The sequence below is a fragment of the Paroedura picta genome, chromosome 7, assembly GCF_049243985.1.
Source record: "Paroedura picta isolate Pp20150507F chromosome 7, Ppicta_v3.0, whole genome shotgun sequence".
Lineage (NCBI taxonomy): Eukaryota > Metazoa > Chordata > Lepidosauria > Squamata > Gekkonidae > Paroedura > Paroedura picta.
Window position 1 is genome coordinate 32,479,228 of NC_135375.1, and position 25,629 is coordinate 32,504,856.

A 25,629-nucleotide genomic window follows, 5' to 3' on the forward strand; every position below is an offset into this window, starting at 1 on the left:
CAGAAATAGCTTTGTCCCAGCTTAGTTTTTGTTTACCAAGATGGATTGTTGTAGTACAATAGAGACAAGGACTGAAATAAAGAAAATAAAGGGCACTTATGCTGTTAAAATTTGGAGGTAAACATGTCAATTTTAAAAACTGGAGCTGGGAAAAAATTATCATTTCCCCTCCCCCCATAGTTAAAGAGGAGGGAAGCACTTGCGGGATTTAGCAGTGAACATTAAGATCTTTGGATCACCATCTGCTCAGGATCCCTGGCCCAAAGATGAGATTGGCCTCAACCAGGGCTAGGGCCTAACCCAACCCGGTGGAATGTGTTCCTGAGGGAAATCAGGACCTTATGGGACCTTAATCAGCTCTGCAGGGCCTGTAAGATGGAACTATTCCACTAGACTTATGGTCAGGGCCAAAAATAACAGCCACCAATAAATGCAGGCCTTACTATTAGGTGGAGAGATGGAAAGACCAGCTCCTGATACTAAGACTCGTCTAGAAATTTTACTTGGGGGCATTTAGTTAGTTTAATAATGCTAAACTTATTGTATGATGTTTTATAATGCTATTATCTGCCCTGAGCAACACTGGATGGGTGGGCTGAAATAATAATAATAATTATTAATTTTAATAAACCCCCTTATAGGTGGATTGAAGAGGAGGCTGTGAGAGGACAATATAAGACTGAGATAACAAACATTACAGAAGAACTGGGAGTCCTTGGTATAGCAGGTCCATATGCACGGAAAGTCCTCCAGAAATTAACGACAGAGAACCTCAGTGATGCTGCATTTAGTTTTCTCCTATCCAGGCGCTTAAAGATTTCTGGTATCCCTGTTACTGCAATTCGAATTTCATACACAGGTAAATGATGGGGGAGCAGTGACAGTCACAAAAGGAAAACCTGGGTGTAGTCTGCACGGGGCTTTTTACTCACTCCCAGTCTAAATAAATCCCTGCCGTCTACACTGAATTGGATTTTCATTTTGATTTGGGGCGCTTAAAAGTTTCCCTATGTGACATGGATGATTGATCTGGAATGATCCTACCTTTCCTCTATAATATCCAGAAGTGAATACAACCCTCAATATTTGAAAAATCAGCATCAGTAAGTGTGCAAATTCATGCTTCTTGCGAATTAACTTCCTCCTCCATGCCTTGTAGCAAAGCAGGCTTCCGTGATTGGCCAGGGTATCAGTTCAAAGACTTCCTGGTTGTAAGGCTTGTCTTAAAGTGACTGCGCTCCAGAAGCCCTAACGTCTCTCAACAGAGATTTGCTTCTTGGATTTATTCCCCCCACCTCTGCTGTCTCCAATCCTCCCCCACCCCCGTTCAAGAAAAGAGAAGCCTGCTGCACTTGGCTCTCCTCCCCTCCCTGCTCTGAGCTTCCACAATCTAGTGCAGAACACTTTGTGTTTCAGTTGGGAGAGGGTGATAGAGGAAGTAGATCGATCTGAATTCAGCAGGATCCACAATGGGGAAAAAAACAAAGTAAGTGCAGAATCAGCCCTGGTGATTTTTTAAATGTAATTCTCTCATGCAAATTCAGCTGTGAAAATAACATTTTTCATTTAATGCAGTGGTTCTCAACCTGGGGGTCGGGGTCCCCTTTGGGAGTCAAACGACCCTTTCAAGAAGAGTCACGGCAGGGCGAACAGCTTGGTCAGAGATAGAGCATTTGTCTGCCTTGAGCAGTGGAAAAGAGTGATATTGGCATGGTGGGACAAGGGGCAGAACTGAACTGAGAAACCCTGGAAAAAACCCAATACATATACAGTCATGAACAATGGATCGTCATGCTTTTGGCCAGTTTTGGTTTAATTTCTGTGAAAGAACACTTGCATAATTATATGGTTGGGGGTTACCACAACACGAGGAACTGTACTGAAGGGTCACAGCATTAGGAAGGTTGAGAACCACTGATTTAATGTCTATTTTCCTATCAAACTTGTAAATGATGATAGTGACAAATTAATTGTAGATTTATTTCAAGATGTTACTCTTCGATTTATAATAGGTGAACTGGGCTGGGAGTTGTACCACAGCCGAAAAGATACTGCAGCTTTATACAATGCCATCATAGAAGCAGGCCAGGAAGAAGGAATAGACAACTTTGGGACATATGCACTGAACACACTGAGGCTAGAAAAGGCTTTTCGTGCCTGGGGAGCAGAGGTTTGAAAATAGCCATGTTATTTTTTTCCTCTATGTATTATTCTGTTAGGTTTTTAACATTTGATGGAAAAATGAGAGAGAAAGCGGATATAAATATGATCAACATTTATTTTTACAGAGAAAAATGTTTTCCATTACATTTATGGAGATTAGCAGATGTTTCTTTCCTGTATAGCAGGGGTAGTCAACCTGTTGTCCTCCAGATGTCCATGGACTACAATTCCCATGAGCCTCTGCCAGCGTTTGCCAGCAGGAGCTCATGGGAATTGTAGTCCATGGACATCTGGAGGACCACAGTTTGACTACCCCTGCTGTTATAGTATAGACCAAGGGTAGTCAAACTGCGGCCCTCCAGATGTCCATGGACTACAATTCCCAGGAGCCCCCTGCCAGCATTCGCTGGCAGGGGGCTCCTGGGAATTGTAGTCCATGGACATCTGGAGAGCCGCAGTTTGACTACCCCTGGTATAGACTGTTCTGACCTGCATAGCCCAGAGTAGTTTGATCTAATCAGATCTCAGAAGCTAAGCAGGATTGGCCCTGGTTAGTAATTGGGTGGGAGACCACCAAGGGAGTCCAGGGTTATATGCAGTAGCAGGCCATGGCAAACCATCTCTGTTAGTCTCTTGCCTAAGTCAAATGCAACTTGACAGCATTTTCCACTTTCCATAGTATATGTTGACGAATGGGGGGGGGCCGGGGGGGTTGGTCCCAGGGTCAAGGTGGCTCCAACCAACCAGACATGACTTCAGGATATTGTGACTGGAGTTCCTATGGCTTGGCTGGAGTTCTTACTTAGAATAGCCTCTGAAAATTAAGCTCTGTGCCATTTCCACGTAGACAGTTCTGGATCTTACGATAATTAGAGGCTCAATCCAAATCCTTAAAACTATTTTAGTAAGCAACTGGAAAACAATCCAAGAAACCAGAAAGCAACTTGCAGAGTTGAAATCAATTAGACATAAACATGGGGAGCTTTGCACCGGATTTCAGCTTTTATTTCTGGAACATCCTCGACTCATTCTGATAAGTGTGTCAAAAACTGGCAATGCTGTGCAAGACCTTTTAAAGAACATTTCCATTTGTCCCCAGGCTATTTTATTTCAAAAGGAATTTTGAAGTTCAAGAAGTTACCCTGAATGCATTTTAGGCTCAGGGCTACTTACCGTAAAAACATATATAAATAACTATTGTTTTTTTTTTTAAACTAAGCCCTACTACTGTGACTCTGACCGCACGGGTCAGAGTAAGATCTGGCATTGCTTTTTTAGCCAGATTTCAGGAGGGGAAAGAGGAGGAGGGGGGCCTCTCTGGTGTCATATGGTGCTTGTGTTGGCCTCAAACATATGCCTGATAGAAGAATGGACCGCTGTACTATTGTCTGTGCCCCAAACTTCATAGTTTCCAAAGTAAAACAACGAAAGAATCAGAAATAGGCACTGCTGCATGTGAAAGACTAGGAGGGTTTGTGTTTGTTTGTTTTAAGCGCTAGCAGATAGGAATAACACAGGACAGCATTCCATAGCACTATTAAAAGGGTAAAACACAAGTGGTTTAGCTCAGACCTAACATAAAACTATAATTTCTTCAAAATTTCAATTCTCATACCTTTAATGGCATAACACAAACAGCCATCCAGCTACATAACATGTATATCCAATGTGCTTAAAATAAAACAAGTATATCTGTTCCACTTAATATTTCTGGTAAGCGCTTGGAGGAGGAGGTCTCGTGGCTTAAGTGCCACTCAGCGCTTAACACCCACTCAGGGTGGCTGTCCCACCCCTGAGTCCTCCAATCGGCTTGCCTGTCTGTCTAGCAGACAGCCAATCACCTTCTGTCCCCCACCCCTGACCACTCCCTCCTCCCTGCCATGTGAGTTTCCTTCTTGGGGCCTCCAGTCTGCAGCCTTTCCAGGTCCTAGGTGGAGGGAGAGGCCATCCGCAGAGTTCTTCCACCCCACCCTCCAATCCAGCACTCATTGTATTCCTGAATGCAATGGGATTTACCCGTAGTAGAAAAATAATAAAGGGCCTAGACACGGAACAATATGTCTAACAAATTAAAATTAGGAAATTAAAAAATTTAAAACAAGAGTTAAAAATTAATTACTAGTAAAAAATTAGTTAAAGGGAGCATCATAATACAGAAACCATCTTAAAAGGAGTATAAACTATAGTTTGTTTTAACTATGGTTAGTTTGTGAAATCAGGATTTGGCTCCTAGACAATCACCCAAATTCTGGTTTGCCTCAACACAGATTGGTTTCATTTAATGCTTTCTGCAGGAGGGCATTATAAGATAAGAAGTCAGGATTAAATCAGAATTAAACCAGATATCACAAAAACACATTGTAGGGTTGACAGTTGTTAGTAAGCCAACTTCAGATTTGGTTTCAGATCCTAGATTGACAGACCTTAACTATCATTAGCAGAATGGCCTACATGCAAAGAATAATACTATTAATGAAACCATGGTTTTGCACAATGTCTCAACAGAGTCATTGTGGGGAGGGGTAAGTAAGGTTAGATAAATAAGAAGCTCTTGTTGGACTTGGAGGGAAATTTCTGCCTTTTACTTGATTTACTGTTACTGTTCTATGCCTGAGTAGACTTATGTTTTGCAAGATCTCATCACTTATTTTAAATATATTGAAGGAATATATACCTGCCTTGTGAATTATGAGCATTGCAGTACAAATGCCATTGAGAATTACAATTCTTTTACGAAAACATATTTTATTTACTGGGTGTAAGAAAAATAATTTGAAAACAATGTGAGAAATTAGAAAGAAGTGATGAAAATATGCCCCCTGGTGGCCATCATAGAATAAGGCTCTCTTCTCTTGTACCTTTCTTAAACAGATGAATTGTGACACCAATCCGTTGGAAGCTGGGCTGAAATATTTTATAAAGTTGAATAAGGTAGGCCTACAATATTTTCAGAGCTATATAATTATTGGTGAAATTCTATAAGTGTTGTCAATAAATGTATATAGTCTTGCCATGTGCAAGTCTGCCCTTTCCAGTATTTATGAAGAGTAATTTATGAAAAGTAAATAATTTAAAAAGAGATACCTGATAAGAGATTCAAAAAGGATACTTTTGTGACACACAGTGTATAATTTTCTTATGCATTGCGATGTGTTTCTTAGGTTGGAGCACTTCAAATGGTAATCCTATTTGCATTTCTTCTCTAAAAAAAACAATATATTTAGATGGTGAGTACTTTAATGAAATACAAGTGGGGTGCACGTGAAACTTGTAGAGGGAATCCCATTTCTTGCACTTTTGGTTCCTCTCCTATCCCCCTACTTCTCCCAGTCTGCCATGCCTTCTTTTTTCCAGCCCTTTTGAAATCATAAACACAATCCTTGAAATGAACATAAGTATATTATTAAAGTCCAGCCCAGAATTTAATTTATTTCTCCCTCCCATGCCTATCTCCCTGTCACCCAATCCATCAGTCTTTCTCTTTCCCCTATCACTCTTTCATTTTCTGCATTTCCCTTTTTGCCTCCTTCCCCATCACTCTCACAGCAGCCCACCCACTTCTTCCCCCCTCACTGCAGTACTAGCAGCGTTCTTGCCCTCTCGCCTGCTTCCATCTTCTTTCTATAGCAGTAGTATTCTCTCCTGCCTACCTGCTTCCTGTACTCAACAATGGCAGTGCTCCCAGCAACTTACCTGCTTCAGTAATGGTGATACTCCCAGCTGCCTGTCTAGTGACAGTGCTCCTGGCCATCCACCTGCTCCCTGCCCCAGCAACAGTGATGGTTCTGGCTGCCCATCTGCTTCCTCCCTCCATCTCTGAGCCTGGCAAGACTCTAGGCCCCACCAATCATGTTGGAGCTAGCAACAGAGTTGGCAGTGTCTAGGAGCCACTCCAAGCCTGGAGTGGCTCCCAGTGTCCACTGCTGTAGCTGGGCCTAGAGTGGCTCTTAGCTCTGCTTGCAGCCACCACTGTGTTCCTACAGCCGCTGCTGGGCTTCCAGTGGCCATTGCAACTTCACAGTAAATGTATTCTCTATGCACACACAAAACACTTTTTATATAAGGGGGCATTTATACCTCCAGTATATTTTTGTTAAGATTTTAAATTTTTCTTCAAATCCAGGAGGGTCCCCCAACTTTGTAGAAAAATCTCATTGGCTTCAGTATGGCCCCAATCTCCAGATTTAGTTATCCACAGGTGAGGCCACACTTTTGCTATTTAATAAATTGATATATGAATTCTGCTTATTCAAAAATAGACAGCCAAATCATAAACACATTGCTTAAAATGAACATAAAAGTATAAAAGGTAAAGGTAAAGGTATCCCCTGTACAAGCACCGAGTCATGTCTGACCCTTGGGGTGACGCCCTCTAGCGTTTTCATGGCAGACTCAATACGGGGTGGTTTGCCAGTGCCTTCCCCAGTCATGACCGTTTACCCCCCAGCAAGCTGGGTACTCATTTTACCGACCTCGGAAGGATGGAAGGCTGAGTCAACCTTGAGCCGGCTGCTGGGATTGAACTCCCAGCCTCATGGGCAAAGCTTTCAGACGGCTGCCTTACCACTCTGCACCACAAGAGGCTCTTCATAAAAGTATAGTGTTAAGTTAAAGTCCAGTCCAGTATTTATTTTAAACATTTCAGACATTTAAAATATAAATACATATTAAATATTCAAAACAATTAACTAAAACATAATATAAACACATTAAAGCACTGACAAGGAAGGGCTAATAAGTATTACTAAGGAAACAAAACAACAAAGTCTTCAGTATTGGCAAAAGACAATAGAGATAGACAATTCTCTGCAGAGAGAGTTCCAGAGTTTCAGCATCACAAATGAGAAGGCCATTTCTCAGGTGTCAGCCATATAGTCTCGGATGGCATGGGCACCTAAAGCAGCCTCTGAAGGTGGCTGGAGTGGCCGGGTCAGTTCCTGTGGGATTAGAAGGTCCATCAGGTATTCTGGTCTCAAGCCAGCAGGGCTCACCTTGTTGTCTCTGGATGACTTGCTTGTGGGATGTGGTAGTCCTCCCATATTCTTTGTCCCCATCCTCTTGTTCTCAAAAGTCTGCAGCCTCTAGACATGATGCTTCCCCCAGCCAGTAGCTGATCCTCTGTTCATTTGTCCAGTCTGTTTTTTAAAAAACAAACCACCACCTTATGGTGGTGAATTCCATAAGTTGATTCATTAGCGATATAATTTGTAAGTTCATTTCAGCAAAACATTCATAAGTAGCATGGCTGTATTTTTTTAAACAGAATTCATGGAATTCTAAACATTATTTTGTATTATTATTATTATTATTATTATTATTATTATTATTATTATTATTATTATTATTATTATTATTATTATTATTATTTAATTTTTAGACCACCCTTCTCCCAATAGGTCTCAGGGCGGTTTACAACATAAATAGTTAAAACACAATAAAATCCCCATAAAAACCCCAATTAACATCAGCAAAAGTTACATATAACATATAGCGGCGGTGGTCACAATTCTGATCTTAGTTCAGCCTGGTGGAGAGAATAATATTCAGAAGAGGCTGGCACCAATACAATAGATCTAACCATGATCTCGATGTTAGAGATCTCAATATTGGAGGGGATCCTCTGATGGATTAGTGGGAGAGCTGCCCTGGCCTCAACCATATGCCTGGCGGAAGAACTGGAAAGAACTGTCCTGAACATTCTGCCTATCAGCTTTACTGACTGATCATGAATTCTAGTACAGTAGGCGAGGGGGAAAATACATTCACTACCAACTGCTTCCTCATATGTCTTCATCTTATAAAGCTTGAACATCTTCTTCCGTACTTGCCTTTCTTGAAACTAAAGACAACCCAAAAATGCTTTAAGAACTGGTGCTTCAGTTTTGAGATCCTTTTAGACTTCGTTGACTTTGATACAACTTGCCTCTCAGTAGTGCTGTGATCACACATGGTCAGGCATTGTGGTTCACAGTCAAGCGCCTGCTGGCTTGGCAGATGTACTACAGAAGGGCAATTGAACTGCTCTGTGGGGAATATGGATAAATCCCTGACACATTGTTGTCATCACTTCATTCAGTAACCCTTAACAGCCCTCTACACTTAATGTCTCAAATGTATTAGGCTTTGTGTTTGCAGGCAACATGGGTACAAGGACAGTATTGTTTGCTGCTTGTTTTAAACTTGTTCCAGTTGTTGTCTATTATTATTGGGATGGATTGATTGATTGATTGATTTTTTATACCGCCCATTTCTTTGCAGCTCTGGGTGGATATCATACAAAACAAAAATCAGTACAATAATCAAGGTCAAACTGTTGCTTTCCTAGTGTAAAAGGCAAAAGAAGTATTGTGCAGTCTTTTTACTGCCAGAGCAAGCTGCTTAACTCAGAATGCACGTATGTATAAAATCAAAATGCTTGCTGGGTGGCAAAGAAAAATCTGTTAGGTGCTGCTCCAACTAGTCTTTCTAAGGCATCCGATTTGAAGCCCACCTTCTAAAATATGTATTTTCAGGCAAAGCTTTTTCTGACGAATGTGGGAATGCACTTTTGATTTAGAGATGGGCAAAAGCTGAGAGAGGTGGCCTCAGGAAGTACATATTTTAGAAGGTACACAAGTGCATTTCTTACAATAATTTGACCACTGAGGAAGACCCCTTGGGGTCAAAATGCGTTTGGTCCATTCTGTTGGTCTATTTTATGTGCAGTTAGAAATGTGGTGCTTTAAAATTATGACCATGTTTTTAATATGTTGAATTAGTGCTCTTTATTTAATAAATATTTGTAAAATTTAAAAATTATTTTTGTAGCTCAGCCTTTGAGTTCCTAGCTTGATGGGTCCACCAATAAATGGCCAGTAGTCATTTAAATCCTCTCTTTTGCTTCCCTGCTTCCAGATGGAAGGAAGCAAAAGGGATCATTAAAATAGTTCCCAGCCATTTAAACCTAGCAGTTTAATGGGCCTTCCCATCTGTTAAGTTTAAATGGCTAGCAGGCATACTGGGATAGAAGATGAAGAAGAAGAAGAAGAAGAAGAAGAGTTGTTTCTTATATGCCGCTTTTCCCTATCCGAAGGAGGCTCAAAGCGGCTTACAGTCGCCTTCCCTTTCCTCTCCCCACAACAGACACCCTGTGAGGTGGGTGAGGCTGAGAGAGCCCTGAAATTCCTGCTCAGTCAGAACAGTTTTATCAGTGCCGTGGCAAGCCCAAGGTCACCCAGCTGGTTGCATGTGGGGGAGCGCAGAATTGAACCTGGCATGCCAGATTAGAAGTCCGCACTCCTAACCACTACACCAAACTGGCTCTCAGAAGAATGGGATGCCAACATAATGGAATGGGCACTACTACTTCAGACTGCTGGTGGGATTCCAGTTAACAATATTCCTTCACATAAAACTCTTTGTGGATATACACAAATACAGTAGGGATGTTTTGCTATTTGAAGGGGGATTCTTAATATAGAGGACATGGTGATCTTCCGTTATTTTCTTCTTGCAGTCCCTAGTCCATTCTGCCAACTTAGTTACCACCCCATCCTTTTACATGTGTGAATAAGGATTAATAGTTCAATGGCAGAATGCAATTCAGAGTTAAAACAAGTCTTTCTGATTTCCCCTTTAAAAATAATGTACTGGTCTTACTGTAGAACAGGAATTCTGCCAAATAGTTGTCTAGGAGCAAATGTCTTTTCTATATTCACCTCTCAAGGGGATATAGTTTGGAGAAATGTCCTGAAACTATTCAAGAATGGCCATTGCAGAATAATTAATTTCAAAATGTTGCACAAACCTGGCCTCCTGGGTTTTAAGGTGATAGTTAAAAGCAGATTGCAGCAGATGTTGGTGCTCTTTTACTCAGTTGAGTAGCTTTGTGTATATAATTTGGATCACTTCCAGTACCATAACAGGTTTACCAATTAAATTGCACTATTAAAAGATGTACACATATCTTTTGTCAGTTTTTTTGCACATTAATTATAATATTGGGTTCCTAGAGACCCAAGGCTCATTGTCCTTAATTACCTCTTTTTATTTTTTCTGACCACATAAGAAAACAATCTCATAATTTGGGAGCATACTATGGATCCACTCTGCACATTTCAAATTAAAAATAATTAGGTGCTGCTACTGAGAGTGATCTACTTCACAAATTAAGACGCAAAGTAAATAATGCTATCTCTGGGAAAAAAGTATATCTCATGGGGGAATATATGTGAGCTAAACAATAAAAAATATGTTGTTAATGAATTAATCACTTGAAGGAATGATCTAGAATATAATAAAATATTTTAATATATATAGAATCAATATATTACTGTGGTTTTAGTGCAGTCATACTACCTAGGTTTATGGTGGAAAATTAAATTCACCATGGATAGCCTGTAGGGAAGGGCACGGTATAAATGTAAAAATAAATACATTAAATAGAATGAAGACAGATGTTGAAAAAATAAGATGCAAAAACGTATATTGAAATTAGTGAGATTTGTGCATGAACACTGTTTTCCTTCCATTCAGTATGGTGGCCTCTGTGCAAGAGATACTTTTTCTCTTATGTCTACCTCCATTCTGTTTGTAGAATTCAGTTTTAAACTGACTAACTGTATGCGTGTCTTTGTGGAACAACTGTCATACACTATATACATTTTCCCACTATAGAGTCAGTATTTCCCTGAATGGTCAGACAGAGTTCCTGTGAATCACTTCCCCTAATTGTGCTGTTGGTTCATAATTTAAAAGTAAATCAAGTACTGTAGATGAATAAACACAGAAGGTTTATTTCAAGTCCAAATAAGAATTTTTTATAAACCAGTTTTTGAAAGTTAATTCTATTTATTCAAAAGCAAGATATGATATGGAAACAAGGTATAGTCAAGGAACTTAACTATTTTTCTAGCATAAATTGCATACATTATATGCAACCGACTAGTTCTCAGAATCACAGATCTGCTTATACAGCAGTGTTAAAATGTAATGTGTGTATAGGGGAAAAATAATTTATGTTAATGTAGAATCACATCTGTGCAATTCTGTCTCTAAGTACAACCGTTTATTACAAATGAGCAAGGGCGTGCATTGGTAATAACAATCTCTAGCATGAGATAGTAACTGGGAGAATATTTTTATTTTTATTTTTAAATTTTTATTTTAGATTTTTATACTGCCCTTCCATACGGCTCTTCACTTCACCTAGACAGCCAGCGTGGTGTGGTGGTTAAAGTGTTGGACTAGGATCTGGGAAACCCAGTTTTAAATCCCCACTCTGTCATGGAAGCTTGCTGAGTGACCTTGGGTTAGTCACATACTCTCTACCTAACCTACCATGCAGGGTTGTTGTGAGACTAAAACAGAGGAAAGGGGGATTATGTAAGCTCTATTGCTTTCCCAGTGAGCTGAAAGGTGGGGTGTAAATAAAGTAAAAATTAAAAATTCACATACAAAATCTTTTGGCAGTGTTTACCTTAATCTTGTAAAGCAGGCCCATGTTACTATCTTAATAGTGCAGATGGAGTGGTGGTGAGGAGGAGGGAGGAACTGTATGGCTGTTCACTCAAATGCACATATCCTGAAAAAGAAATCATATTTATTTATTATATTTATATTCCCCTGTCACTTAAGGCTCAGGGCAGTTTATATAAAATGGGTAACAATACAGGTAACTCAATATTGTAACAATAATACAGTAATAATGTTCTCTCCATGTTTCACTATTCTACTGTATTAACAACTATCGCTTCCTGACGGCTCTGTGGGTTGGATGGATCGGCAATGGTTTCCACAGGAGGGAGGCTCGGGGGGCCAATGGGAAGTGTTTGATTCAGGTCGACCTCAACCAAATGACTGGCAGATGTGCATATAAAGTGCTATACTTAGTTTTCTCATATTTCTCAGATTTATCCTTCTCTCACATTTAAATCAAAGTCCTCTGCTAGTTTGCTCTCTTCATGCCTACACTAAACAGCAATTTAAGGGGGCGGGGGAAATAAATGCTGGTTTTTACTCTTCAGATGAACAGTCTTTATATTTTGTAATCTCAGTTTTAAGTGGCATTCCTCCTTCCATGGTAGGGTTAAGATAACATTTATACGTGTAACTTCCTTGGCGCACATTAATTTGTGCCATGTTAAAGAAGGTTTAAACAAGTTAGAATTACCTTAGCTGTCGCCCTTGTTTATATATTCACAGGAGTTAACTGCCTTCTATGCAGTTAATGTAGAAGTGACCCATTAAAGCCATTCACATCTGTTGCCAGGTCACACTCAAGGCTCCAATTATGACTGCTGCATTAACCTTCATGCAAACTGTGTTTTCCATTTGTAAATGAGAGATTTATGGGAGTCAGATGAATAATATTGAAGAGTAAGTCCTGAGAGGATGGAGAAGTATTTCAATGCAGGCATCTCTTTTAAGGGCTAGCCTGTAGGGAAAAATAGTGTTTGCAGATTGCTATCCGTGCCACCTTTGAATTCTACAGAGTGTAAAATGCAGAACTTTCTGCATGATTTCTTCTTTCCTTCATATTCTATCTGGGAATTAAAAAAAAACAATGCAGTGTCATCTGGCTTACTATGGATAGCTGCTTTTAATGGGCACGGGCTGATTGCCAGTCTGTCTAAGGGTATGTCTGCCACTCTGGCCTCTTGGGTGGCTTGTGCTTTGGTTTGCCCTTCATTTCTTTCATCATCCTTGTGCTTCTTCAGAAGTTGTGCAAAGAGGAAAGGGCAGTGCAGGAGGAGGAGACACGAAAGACTTGCCTGCTCATGGGTAAACTCATTTGTTAACAGAAGCTGTCAAACACAGGCTTCAATGCCACAGATTTGCCTATTCACAACTTCCTGCAATTGCCATTCTTTCCCCAACACCAGAGGGATATCTCAGACTTTTTAAATAAATAGGCAATTTATTTCCTGTTCCCTGTTCTCTGTAAACCGCCCCAAGCCTTCGGGGGAGGGAGAAATATAAATATAAATAAATAAAATTTGATATATTGCTAGCAATATTAGAATGAAATATAATGAAATTATATGTTAGATTTTCTGTATTGGCCCTCTGAGGTGGAGGGCATCTTGGTGGTGATCCCCACTATCCACTCAAGGGAGGCAGGGACAACTTTTTTCTTCCTTCCTGTCTCTGCTGTGGAATTAACTCAACCTTCAGTTCTGTTCTTGCCTCATCAGGGAGAGTAGTTCAGAGTAGGTTGTCTTGTATCTTCTCTACCGTTATCTACTTGTCTTATTTCTCTAACCTTATTATCTTTAACCCTCTAATCTACATCTGTTCTTATACTCAGCTCTTACCCTCCTGTCCTACTCAGCTCCCTGACTGGGGGATGAAGAGAGTAAAGAACAGAGAATAGTTGTGGCAGCCATTTTTTAAACATTGGGCTTGCATAGTGTGTCAGTGGCAGCCACTCAAGCTAGGGCGAGAACAGTGATGGCTTCCTCTCAGTAGAAGAATTAGAGCTCCCCTCACAGCAGGAGCAAAGGAGATCTCTGTTCAGGCAGACAGGGATCTCGCCAGGGTTACCTCAGCACCATCAGATGAGGCATTCTGTTATGAGCCACAAAAGCACTCAAAAAAGTGGCACCCAAAAGATGGCTGCAGAGCCTATGGCCTGCTCGGATCTCCCAACTTATGAACACCATGGATTGGGAGGCCTCACATGCTCCACCCCCTATTGTTTGGGCTACTTGGCCATTACAGGCTTCCTCTACCTTCTGTCAGCTAAAATACTGCCCTTCATCCATTCCTGGCCAATTAGCTCTCTGATTGGGCCTCCACCTCTTGGTTGGGATGGTCCCTTGTTGTGCCTTGCCTGTGCATTCTTGTTAGCCAGCTGGACTGCAGAGTCATTATTGTCATAGTTATAATTTCCAGCCAAATTTCAGCTGGCCAGCTAAGCTGCAGGAAAAGCACCAGCCTCTAGACTGTTCCTGGGTCGTCTTCTTGACACTCTGGAATGGTCTGTTGGATCCTCTGGGGCAGCCCACTTTAGGCACTTTGCCACTTTAAGGGGCATCAAAGGGGACAGAATGGGGTGCCCTGCCAGACAGACTGTTTGTTTCCTAGCAGCTTCCTCTGAAAATTTAACTATCATGGTTAGAAGCAGTTGATAGACCCATTCACCACAACTTTATCTAATACCCATTTTAAAATATCTAAGCCAGTAGCTATAAGCATATCTTGAGACAAAAAAGTGGACTGCCTTAAAATGAATCAGACCCATCTAGATTAGTAATTGAGTGACTCCAGAAGGCAGAGAAAAACTGAGACAGAAATGTCACCGATTTCCAGTGTTATCTGAGGTTATTTTAAGTGAAAACACCAGTTGGAGCTTTATTTCTCCAGTAATTGCCATTTATTATGATGGCAGTGAATTGCACACCAAAGAACACTTCTAAGAAATGTCTATTATCTCTGTTCTTGGCATCACAGCATTTTAAAGAGAAGTGGTAATTTTATTTCAGTAAATTTATCTGAGTGCCCCTGACACTACTTCCTCAGGAAAAAGATACCGAGATCATTTCATTATGATCTCTTTTTTAAAATAATAGAAAGATATAGATCATAAAGGTCGCAGATGTAGAAATACACGGGGTAAGACATCTGAACCATGCCTCTTATAAATCAGATGCAAATCACATTCATGAAGCCCAATGGCTTGATTTAATTTGTACTTTTTATCTGTGCCTTAATTGATGAGAAAACAAGTAAAGGCAAATTTAAATGCTTGCATCTATAACCTTGTCACAGCCATCTGACTAATCATTTATCATCATTATCTTTGTTCTCAGCCAGCAGACTTCATAGGAAAGCAAGCACTGAAGCAGATTACAGAAAAGGGGCTGCAGCGGCAGCTTGTGTATCTCACCTTGGAAACGGATAACGTTGATCCAGAAGGAAATGAAAGTGTTTGGTACAATAACAAGGCAAGTGACTGTAGATTGTATTTCAGCTGAAACTGGCGTTGAAACTGCTTTCATATACATACATGCATACATGCATACATACATACATACATACATACATGTAAAATCAGTAAGGACAGTTTGACCAAGTAGTTTTGTTTTTTAAATAATATAGCCAAAGGCGTGTTTATACCATCACGGTTTCTCCCAGTCTGCATCATTTCTCCGTTTGTTCTCCAAAGAACCATACATATTGCAGGGCAAGGCACTGTTAGCATACCCTTCCTGGTTTCTTTGTGCAAGTGGTACAAGCACAGTTTCTGCCCTGCTGCCTTCTGGTCAACATTCTGAACTCGCACAATCAGATCATCTTATTTATTATGAATTTTTACATAACAGCCTTGAGATATGTAGGTGCACGTGTAGAAACGCAATGTTGATTAAAAAACAAATGCCCATAATTTGGGGAGAATGGATGTGGAAAAACCCAACCTTGTCAGATCTGGTCACGTTCCAGATTATGTTTAAGGTATTGGTCTTAACCTTTAAGGCCTTACTCAGTCCAAGACCTGTGTATCACAGGAACTTGCCTCTCTTGAAGAGTGCTTCGCTCTGCTAGTTCCAACCTGTTGGTGATCCCTGACCCCAGAGAAGTGTGTCTGGGCTCAACCTGGTGAAATGACTTGCCAGCTGGGTCCTTTCAGCACTGTAAAAGTTCCACTTAAAATGGCACTCTTCCACCAGCCGTATGGTTGAGTCCAAAGCCAACTTACTGACACCTGAATTGGGCCTCTTGCTCTGCCCCCCTCCCAAGCCTAGGTTGATTCATCTGTCCCAAGATTTTATTAACTTGTCTTTTTTTAAACTGATTGTCTTAAATGTAATTGTTTTTATATTTTATGTATTGTATTTTAATAATTGTTGTCTATTGTCTTGAGACTGCTGTCAGAGAAGGGTGGTCTAAAATATATAATTAATAAATCTCAGAAGCTGAGCAGGATCAGGAGTTGGATGAAGACCACTGCTTGAAGGTTTTGCAGAGGAAAGCAATGGCAAAACATCTCTACTTAATCACTTGTCTTTAAGACCCTATGGGGTCACCGTAAATCAGCTGTGACTTGACGGCACTTTACACACACACAATTGGGGAAGTGCAAATTCATGGCAAATGAAGACCTGCAAATATTATTTTAGGGCAGAGTACATGCTGTTATCTGAATGAAGAAATAAGAGTTCTAGTACAAAGATAACCTGAAATGTTAATTATATGGGACAGCAACGTATTTGTCTTAGTACACACATCCCCTAATTCAAATTAAACTAGTTATAAGTGGGGGAAGAGAAGGCAGGAAAAGATGCTGAGCCCTCCCTTCAACTGCCAGTTTTGCTTACAATTCCTTTTTGTGAAGAACTGGAAGGCAGCGGTTTGTCAAAACTTCCAGGCAACTTGCCACAGGTCAGACTGAAGATCTTGCTTTGAATCAACACTGATATAGGACCAGACAGGGACCTTATTGGACCATCAAGCCATCTTGTTTGGCTGGACTGAGAAATGCAGTATAACCTCTATATCAGGAAGAAATACAGTGCAGGTCAGCAAGGGCTGTGCCTGCATGCTGCCCAATAAAGCAGGGGAAAAGACACATGCGTCTTACCTGTTCCCTTCTGCAGTTCAATACTACAGGTGCCTTGCATCTCCCCCAGCTGTGCAGCTTCTGGTCCAAAGCAGTGATGCTGCACAGGTCCAAAGAATAGGCAACACAGGTGATATTACTTTCTCTGAATCCAAATTATTCCTATAATAATAGCTAGATATTGAGCAGCAGGTATTGTAGTTGCTGTTCTTTGCTTCCTAGAAAGGGATATTTCCAGCTTTTGCATAAAAAGATCCAATATAAAATCAACTGCGTTATGTGCTGTCACGTATTTGACATTATGACACATGTTTAATAACCCAGTTATAGTGGGCTTTCATGCACTGGTAAGATTTGTTATTTGCGTAATTTTTCAGGTGGTCGGCAATACTACATCTGGATGTTACAGCTACAGTACTCATCAGAGTCTGGCTTTTGCATATGTCCCTGTGGAACTCAGTAGAGTTGGACAGAAACTGGAAGTTGAACTACTTGGAAAAAATTATTCCGCCACTGTGGTGCAAGAACCGCTGGTGATGACAGAACCAACACGAACTCGTCTCCAGAAGAAAGGCGGGAGTGCAAAAGGCTAAACAGGGCAGACATGTCATTCTTCAGTAGGGTGTATGTGATTTACCTAAAAATATGGTATCAGAATTGCTTCCTGTACAGAGGTATGTTTCCTACTTGTCATCCACAAAGAGGGTCCTGATCAGTAAACTTATTGAATGCTAAGGAGGAAAGAGAGATCTACTTTTGATAAGTTTCTCATATTTCTAATCACCTTATCTTCACTATTCTCACTGAACAGGAGTCAGTGCTTTAAATATTTGATATACTGAAATAAGCATTCGTAAAAAAAATAAGAGTTCTGCTGGATTAGACCAGTAGTCCATCTTGTCCGGCATTGTGTCTTACACAGTGGCCAATCAGTTCCTCTGGAGGTCCAACAACCGAGCATAATTGTTCCTTTGATGTTGCCCCCAGGTACTGGTTTGACTGCCAGTACCAGACTGCCTCTGAGCAGGTAGGTTCCCTTTTGTCACTATGGCTAGTAGCCACTGATGGACCTAGCCCCCCTGAATCCACTGAATCCCTTTTAAAATTATTCATTCCTGTGGCCACCCTCTGGCAGTAAATTCCTCGTTCTTTGTATATGCCCGGGAATAAGTGAGGAGTGTTTTGAGACTTGTGCTACAATCAGTGGAGTGCACAGTTTCAAAAGGTTTTTTTTTTAATTACTGTAATATACTTTTTAAAAGTTTACTAACTGGCATCACCAGTGATGTTGCAATAGAAAACTGTCACATTTCTAGAACTATGCTGCAGTGGATACAGTGTTCAAAGCAGTTGACATGCTAGTTGGAATTTCTCCTCCCACCCAACATAAAGGAGGTTTGAATGCTAGGGGGACATGACACCCATTCAGTGAAAACATGCCTTGAAGAAAATTGTTTTTGATCTCCCACAACATATGAATAATAACTTCACATTTATTGTGTAAATTTATTGTTCATCTGGAAAGTTCTTTGTATTACTAAAGTTCAGTATATTGTTATAACAAAATGTTTTCATTCTCTGGCATAAAATTATATACACCTTTTGAGATGTAAATTAAAACATAATTCATTGTAATATGTGAAGTACTTAGAACGTGGATATGAAATGATACAAACAATGTAATTTAAGAGGGCAGTTATGTTGGTTTGCAGTACAACAGCTGAGCACAAGTCCAGAAGTACCTTAGAAACCAATAAGGTATTTTTGATATAAGCACCGTGTTGTTTATCAGATACAAGTCAGAATGGCGTCCTTGTATGCCAGTCAGAGGGTGGGAAAGGTGTTGCAAAGAATAAACTCAAGATGCAGAGGGACAGTGAGCATTTAAATCAGGTTTATTAGAGCAGAGGAGAAATGTTTAGGGACAGAAAATTTGTGTTTGTGGTGAGAAAAGATTCCTATGTCTCTTTCCAGCCTTGGTCCACTGTCCTGACCTTGTAAGTGGACTCAAGTTCAGCAATCCCCCATTGTAACCTTCCTTTGAAGCTTCCCTATTTAAGGACTGCCACTCTTAGGTCAGCAATGGAATGACCTGGAACATTATATGTTCTTTCACAGTTTTTTTGAGTGTTGTGGGTATTTTTAAATGCTAGATCAGATCAACAAAGCCAAAGTGATACCAAGGAATAACCTGCTACAGTAGCAATCCCCAACCTGTGGGCCACGGACCACATGTGGTCCTTCGACTAATTGGAGGTGGGCCCCGAAGGACACCTTCTCCCCCCCCGGCCCCTTATTTCATCCCCCCCAGAACTTTACAACACACTTCGTTGTTGTGGCGTGTCTGTATCTTATTTTGAAGGGATGTTTAAACATTACCATAGCGATCAGAGAGCGCTAGGGCAGTGGTTGAGAGTAGAGGAGTAAACTACCCCCCCCTACCGGGCCTCAGTAAAAGGCGTTGAGTGGTCCCCGGTGATAAAAAGGTTGGGGACCACTGTGCTATAGGATAGGTTGAAATGAAAAAACAACACTGCTAGTGGTCTTATACAGAAACTGGTTCAAGAGATCATTGACAGCCTACCACCTATGCTGAACAATGATGCTCCTCTCTCTCACAGGCATTGGGAGGCAAACCTTTTCTTGCCTACAGACCTTAAACTTCTCACTCACAACAATGCACTTCCTAACATGGACACAGACTCCGGAACCAGGGCCTGCAACAAACTAAGATGCCAACTTTGTCCCCATGTTGACTCTGATAACATAGTCACCAGACCTAATAGCACCAGCTGTGCCATCCCAGGTTCATTCACCTGTTCATCTTCCAACATTACATATGCCACCAAATGTCAGCAATGACCTTCCATCCTCTGCATCGGACAGTCGGTCCCTATGCCAAATAATAAATGGACATGAATCCCGTCATAAAAAACATCACTGGAAGGACTTAAACACCTTTCTTCCAGCACCATGTTGATAAGGCTTCTGTGGTCAGACCTGAGGTCTGATACTGATTCTTTATAGGAGGACACCAATAATACTTTGCCATGAAAAAATAGGTAGATCAGTGCAGGCTTTCTCAACCAGGGTTTCTTGAGGGCCCTGGAAAGGTTTCCCAAATGGGTGGGAGTTAATTTTTATTATATTTTTAAAATTTGTTAAACATGTATTGGGTGATATTACCATATATAGTAAAGTTTCTTCCCCCCCCCCCCAGCCAATGATGGGACTGGAAGGGGTGGGGATGGGAGGAGCTCCATGTGGGCATGTACGTAGCTATGCTTTCTAACCATATTCTGGACATTGCACCACCTCTGGAGTTTCTTGAAGCCTGAAGAATGTTTCTGGGGTTTCTCAATGGTAAAAATGTAGAAAAAGGCTGGATTAGTGTTACAGTTCAATTGAAAACCTTTAAATCTGTTTAATCTGGACTTGCTATTATTCATCCAATCAACTTTTAGCCAAGAGCGAAAACAATTTTATTGGCAACCCTTGGCAGATCAATATTTTTCTCTATTGTTCAGATGTGCAAAGGATTTCCAGTAGCATCATCAGAGTTCTTGGTTCAAACTTGAATAAACGAGCTACTACAAGGCTTGGGCTAAATTATGACTCATCCCCTTTTCTTGCTATTTTCTTCCAGTGGGTGAAGACTTCATTTACTATTCCCTCAATAATCCCTCCTTCCTGCCTTATGTCTTAATTTCTGGTTTTAATTGTCTTGGTATTAATTCATTTTATGACATGTGTGTTTTTAAATAATGCTTTAATTGTTATCTGTCTGAGTGGCCCTGATTGGACAGAAATGCTGGATATAATTTTTTTAAAGGAATAAATCATTTGGATAGGATCATGAACAATTCTTCCTTCTCCATTTCTTACTTACCACATAATGGGCTAGCTGTCTTTCCACCAATATTATTGCTTCTGACACTTCTAGCCGGATTGTCAATGCTATAGTGCTTTGCTCTATAGTGTACAGACCATCAAATTCATAAAATATTGATCAGTGTCTCAAGCCATGTTTCCTTTCCAGGAGACCTATGAATCTTAAAACTAACTTTGAAAAGGATACAGCGCTTGTACTCCTTCCATTCAATACTCTGTTCATTGTCCTTTACAAAGGTCATTTAACCAGAAACTGCTCAAAAGTTCAGAGTCTTGCAAAGGAAACAATACATCTAGACCTTCAGTATAGGAGCAGAAGCATAAATAAGACATGCCAGCAGAAACACTGTTTGAATAATGAGCACCTATCATTGCCAGGGATTTAATGCAAGTTGACATTGCATTGTACAGATCTGAATATCCGTTTACAAAGCAGGTCACAGTAAAATATAGAAGCTGACAGCACTGCCCATGGTGCTAGCTGGAGTGGAAAAAATCCATTTGGAAATTATTTTCTTATACTTTAAGTGATTTGGGCCTATTTTGTTCAGCCATTCAGGGATTTGATTTTTCTTAAAGGTGACATTGGGTTGAATTGGGACAAAATCGGCAATTTCCTGTTGTAGACCCTCTGTCATCTCAGGGTTCTCTACCCCCCAGGAGCACCACTTTGTGGAGACCAGTGGGCATTGCTCAGAAATAGGTGTTTACAATCAGGGACCCCTGAGAAATGGGGACATTTCTTCATTGACCCTTGTTTTGTACTTCGGCTTCTGATACCACACCTCACCACCCACCTTTCTCTACGCTTTCTTTCCATGGCCAATTGCTCCTCCTGCTTCATCCTTCTATTGCTACCTGATCTTTTTCTTACACACTCAACTCCTTCTCACCCTATTAAAAATGTATATATTTCTCCTTTCCTCATGGTTCAAGGCAGCTGACCCACAACACTGGCTCTACCTCCCACTTGCCCAACCACTGCCTCTTCTGACCTCTCTGCCACCACCCTTTCTCACCCTTCTCCCAGCTAACACCACTATTCTGCCCATCCCAGCACCTTCCTTGCTGCTCTGCCTAATCACTCCACCTCCCACCTCCTTGCCATTCTGCCCCCAGTTCCTTCTTGCTGCTCTGCCTGCCCAATTACCCTTTCACTGCTTGGTACATTGTGTGCACATGTGTAGATGCTCTTCTGTTTGGGGTTTCCTATATCCTAGTCTGACATGCTAACCACTATACCAAACTGGCTATATAAGCAGTGTACATCCAGAGCAGGTAGTTAAACACTAGTACCTAGTATGACAGGGAGGTTCAAGTGGGAAGCTGTGTTGGCCTAAAGCAGCAGAACAAAGCTTGAGTCCAGTGGCACCTTTAAGACCAACAAAGTTTAATTCAAGGAATAAGCTTTGCGTGCATGCACAATCCTTGGTATCTGAAGAAGTGTGCATGCACACAAAAGCTTATACCTTGAAGTAAACTTTGTTGGCCTTATAAGTGCCACTGGACCCCAACATTGTTCTCCTCATATGGCAAGTATGTGTAGAAATGTTAGGTTAGGTTACAGCCCACCCTTCATTAATGTAATTGGAGCTAAATAGCACACATAAGAATATCTGTTTCTTACAAAAGGATCCTAATTCACAAACTTTTCTAATTGATTAAACACTGCGTTTCATTTTTAAAAATATCTTCAGCACATTTTAAATGCAGAAATTGCAATTAAGTTGCAAGTTTAAAATTTAGCAATACTATCCAGGTTGTGTGGGAAGAGGATCTACTAAAGAAATAGTACTAACAAAACCAAGGTATGTCAACACTATTTCTGTAAAAAGAACCTCTTCCTAACTTCACTTCCTGTACACTAACAGACACAAATTTCAGCAAGGAAAAGAATGAGATTTCTTAGCAACCTCTCCCAGAGGTTTACATCAAAGATTGCAACACAATGGGTTCTTCAAAATTTGCCTTTGCAAATGTTTCTATTAGGAATGCTACTCTGAATGACAACAAATTCCAAAATAATATCTACAAGCAGGGGTTCTGTGAGGAATTGCAGGGGGAGGGTAAGCTAAGAAATGGGAGCTTTCTTGTAATGCGGGATAGCATGTCAGCTGATCTCTTAGGCTAAAGAAATAGCTTCCTAATTCACCTAGCCCTTGGTCTCAGTAGATTTAACACTGTATTACAATAGCCCGTTAGCACTGATCATAGTCAGGTGTGCAGGAAGCTGCTCTTCTAGTCCCATACTTGATCTGATACTTGATCATACTTATCTGATACACTGCAGATAAAAGCATGTTTATATTCCCCTTGTGCCATGTTGTGATGCTCAGCACCTGGAAAAGGAAGTTCTGAGCCTGTAACAACAACAGTGAGGGAAGAGTGAAAACTCCTTATTAGGCGCTTAAAAGCCAGAGTTGGCTTGTGGTTGGCTAGCCACAGCTGAGTGGAAATGAGTATTAACAGCTGTCCACCAGGAGGAGTTCAGCTAGAGAGAAGTCTGGTTCAAAACTTTAGCTCAAGGGTGGCCTAACTGTGGTTCTCTGGATGTCCATGGACAGCAATTACCTTGATCCCCTGCCAGCAAGGTAACTATAGTCCATGGAAAGCCAGTTTGGCCTCCCCTGTCTCAGCTGAAAACACTCAATTGAGGAGAAACTCTAGTGAATGTACTAGATTTGATAGAAACGTAATCCACACTGTATCTGGCAACAAAAGCAGCCATTTGGCAGAGAGAATTGGGGACCTCAGGTGAATACTCCCCAATTAGGCCAAAGTGTGAGGTGAAACCTTCAAAGGAAGAGGAGATAGAACCCTGCCTTGTTGAAAGGGGAAATTTCCCAAGGTACTTGTGTGTGTGAGGTGGTACACCTCAGAAACGGAGGAAATTCTGCCACAAACTCAGTGTGCTAACTTTGTAAGAACCAGAGGGTGATTCAGTGGAACCCAACAAGATCAAACTAAGTCAAATGTGTTTGGGATAAATACAAGTAAATGAACCTCTCAACTGGGAAAGAACTATAAACATCTGAAAGGCTTGTAAACTGATTTGTAAAAATTAGTGATTCTTCCATTCCAACAACTGTTTCCTCTTTGTAAGTAAATATTTTATTTGCTTATTAAAAAAAGCCTCAAGGCCGTTCTGACAAAGGGTTTGCAAAGAAAAGGCAGCTCTACACCTTTTCAAATGCTCTCCGGGCTGAAAGCCAAAGAGATCAAACAGTGATTGGGTGGAACAGTGAGCTTCGTTACAGAGGGAAAACTTACCTCAATGCGGGAACGGTGTAGAGAGGTATTCTATCCTACATGACATATAAGAAGGTGTGGAAACTGGGTTAAGGAGATATGTACCATATGTGTGTGTGAGGATTACCAACTCTGGGTTGGGAAATAACTGGAGATTTTAGAGGTGGAGCCTGAGGAGGGTTAAGTTTGGGGGGAGAGACTTCAATGAGGTATAATGCCATAGAACAGCGGTTCTCAACCTGGGGGTTGTGACCCCTGGGGGTCGATAGACCCTTTTCCTAGGGGTCACCGTGCTGCCATGCCGGCGGCACCACAGGAGTGGCGGTGGTGCCACAGCGGCGGCGGCATTAGGAAGGTTGAGAACGACTACCATAGAATCACCTTCCCAAGTGGCCTTTTTCTCCAGATAAACTTTTATCTGGAGATCAGCTGCAATACCAGAAGATCTCTAGCTACTACTTGGAGATTGGCAACTCTGGTGTATATTAAGTGCTGTCAAGTCACTTTTGACTTATGGTGATCCAATTAATTAATTACCTCCAAAACCAGGGTTTTCTTGATTCGAGTCAAAAGGAGAATGCTTTTAGGCTGATTCTGCATTGAGCAGGGGGTTAAACTAGATAGCCTGTATGGGGCATTCCAGCTCTATAATTCTATCTCCGGTTGGATCTTTCTCTTTTTCCTGCCACCTTCAACTTTTCTTGGTATTATTACCTTTTCCAGTGTTTCTTGTCTTCTCATGATGTGACCAAAGATATATTCACTTATTTAACATATATACCACCCTCCCTAGCAGCTCTGGGTAATGTACAACAGTAGTACGTTATACAACAATAAAACATGAATGGAATAAAAACTTTAAAATGTTAAGCACATCATATTAAAAACCACTTATGACCTTGTTTTAGTTGTTTTAGCTTCAAGGGAAAGTTCAGGCCTGATTTGATAACTGTCCAACTTTCACATTGTAATGAAGAATACTATGCCATGAATTATTTTGATCTGTTCACTAGCAGAATTCTCACTCCTTCATAGCTGCCCTTCTCAGAATCAATCATATGCCATATAATCCCTGGAATACCATAAAGCTCTTTGGAGCTTGAGCAGACAAATCCTAAATTCTGTCTCTGTGTCTTAGATTTGCCTTCACACTTTTGCTCTTTCAGATATAACAATGGCCAAACCTAAATGAGGCATGCCCTGGGCCACACACTACCACCACTGGCAATTTAGGGACAAGAACAGTGTCCTAACTGACAGGTCCTTAAAAAAAAGGCAATATGTGAAAGCTCCAAATGCTGAAAGAATTATTACTAGACTAGCGTCATATTATAAGAGTACATAAATAATTACTCAAAATAGTTTGACCTTAATTAGGTACCTCAAGGTTTAGAGAGACTTTTGTGACCCAAACAGTAATACAGGCAGAGATCTAGAGTAGGCGTGTGCTTTTGAAAGGCTAAATGGTAGGCACGTGTTTATGGTGGCGAAATTCTAACTTGCGTTTGAAAATGTGCGCCAAGCGGGGTGGGGGTGGGGGAATGGTAGCTATCCATGATGCTGTAACTTGTGCAGAGGTATGATCTGGCATGGAAAAACGCTAGATCCCCATTTGCTGGGGAAAAGACCTGTACCTTTTCACCCTTGACGCTGCAGCTACCTTAAGAGCCATCTCCTCCCAACGTGCCGCGGACGGACTAGAGCCCCTTTGCATGTGGTCTCCCCGCTTTCGGAGTCAGCCGGAGTAAAGCAGCAGAGCTCCGAGTTCCGGTTTCTTGCCCTCCCGG

General features: G+C 41.0%; 1 protein-coding gene and 1 long non-coding RNA gene across 3 annotated transcripts in view; one reads left to right on the top strand and one right to left on the bottom strand.

The window, feature by feature from the left end:
- The window catches only part of DMGDH (dimethylglycine dehydrogenase), an 84,382-nt gene extending 63,817 nt beyond the window's left edge, over window positions 1-20,565 (top strand). For both annotated transcript variants that reach the window (XM_077347315.1, XM_077347316.1), the window contains 5 exons: window positions 642-859; window positions 2,013-2,170; window positions 5,035-5,094; window positions 14,955-15,089; window positions 17,080-20,565. In XM_077347315.1, coding sequence (XP_077203430.1) covers window positions 642-859; window positions 2,013-2,170; window positions 5,035-5,094; window positions 14,955-15,089; window positions 17,080-17,295 — 787 coding nt within the window. In that variant the 3' untranslated portion in view covers window positions 17,296-20,565. The remainder of the gene's footprint in view (window positions 1-641; window positions 860-2,012; window positions 2,171-5,034; window positions 5,095-14,954; window positions 15,090-17,079) is intronic.
- Window positions 4,460-25,582, bottom strand: LOC143842317 (uncharacterized). The gene is made up of 4 exons (XR_013233063.1): window positions 25,477-25,582; window positions 11,621-11,725; window positions 7,155-7,324; window positions 4,460-5,365 (listed from the first exon to the last, which is right to left on the bottom strand). It is a non-coding gene; the product is annotated as an uncharacterized LOC143842317 (long non-coding RNA).
- Window positions 25,583-25,629: the final 47 nt, after the last annotated feature.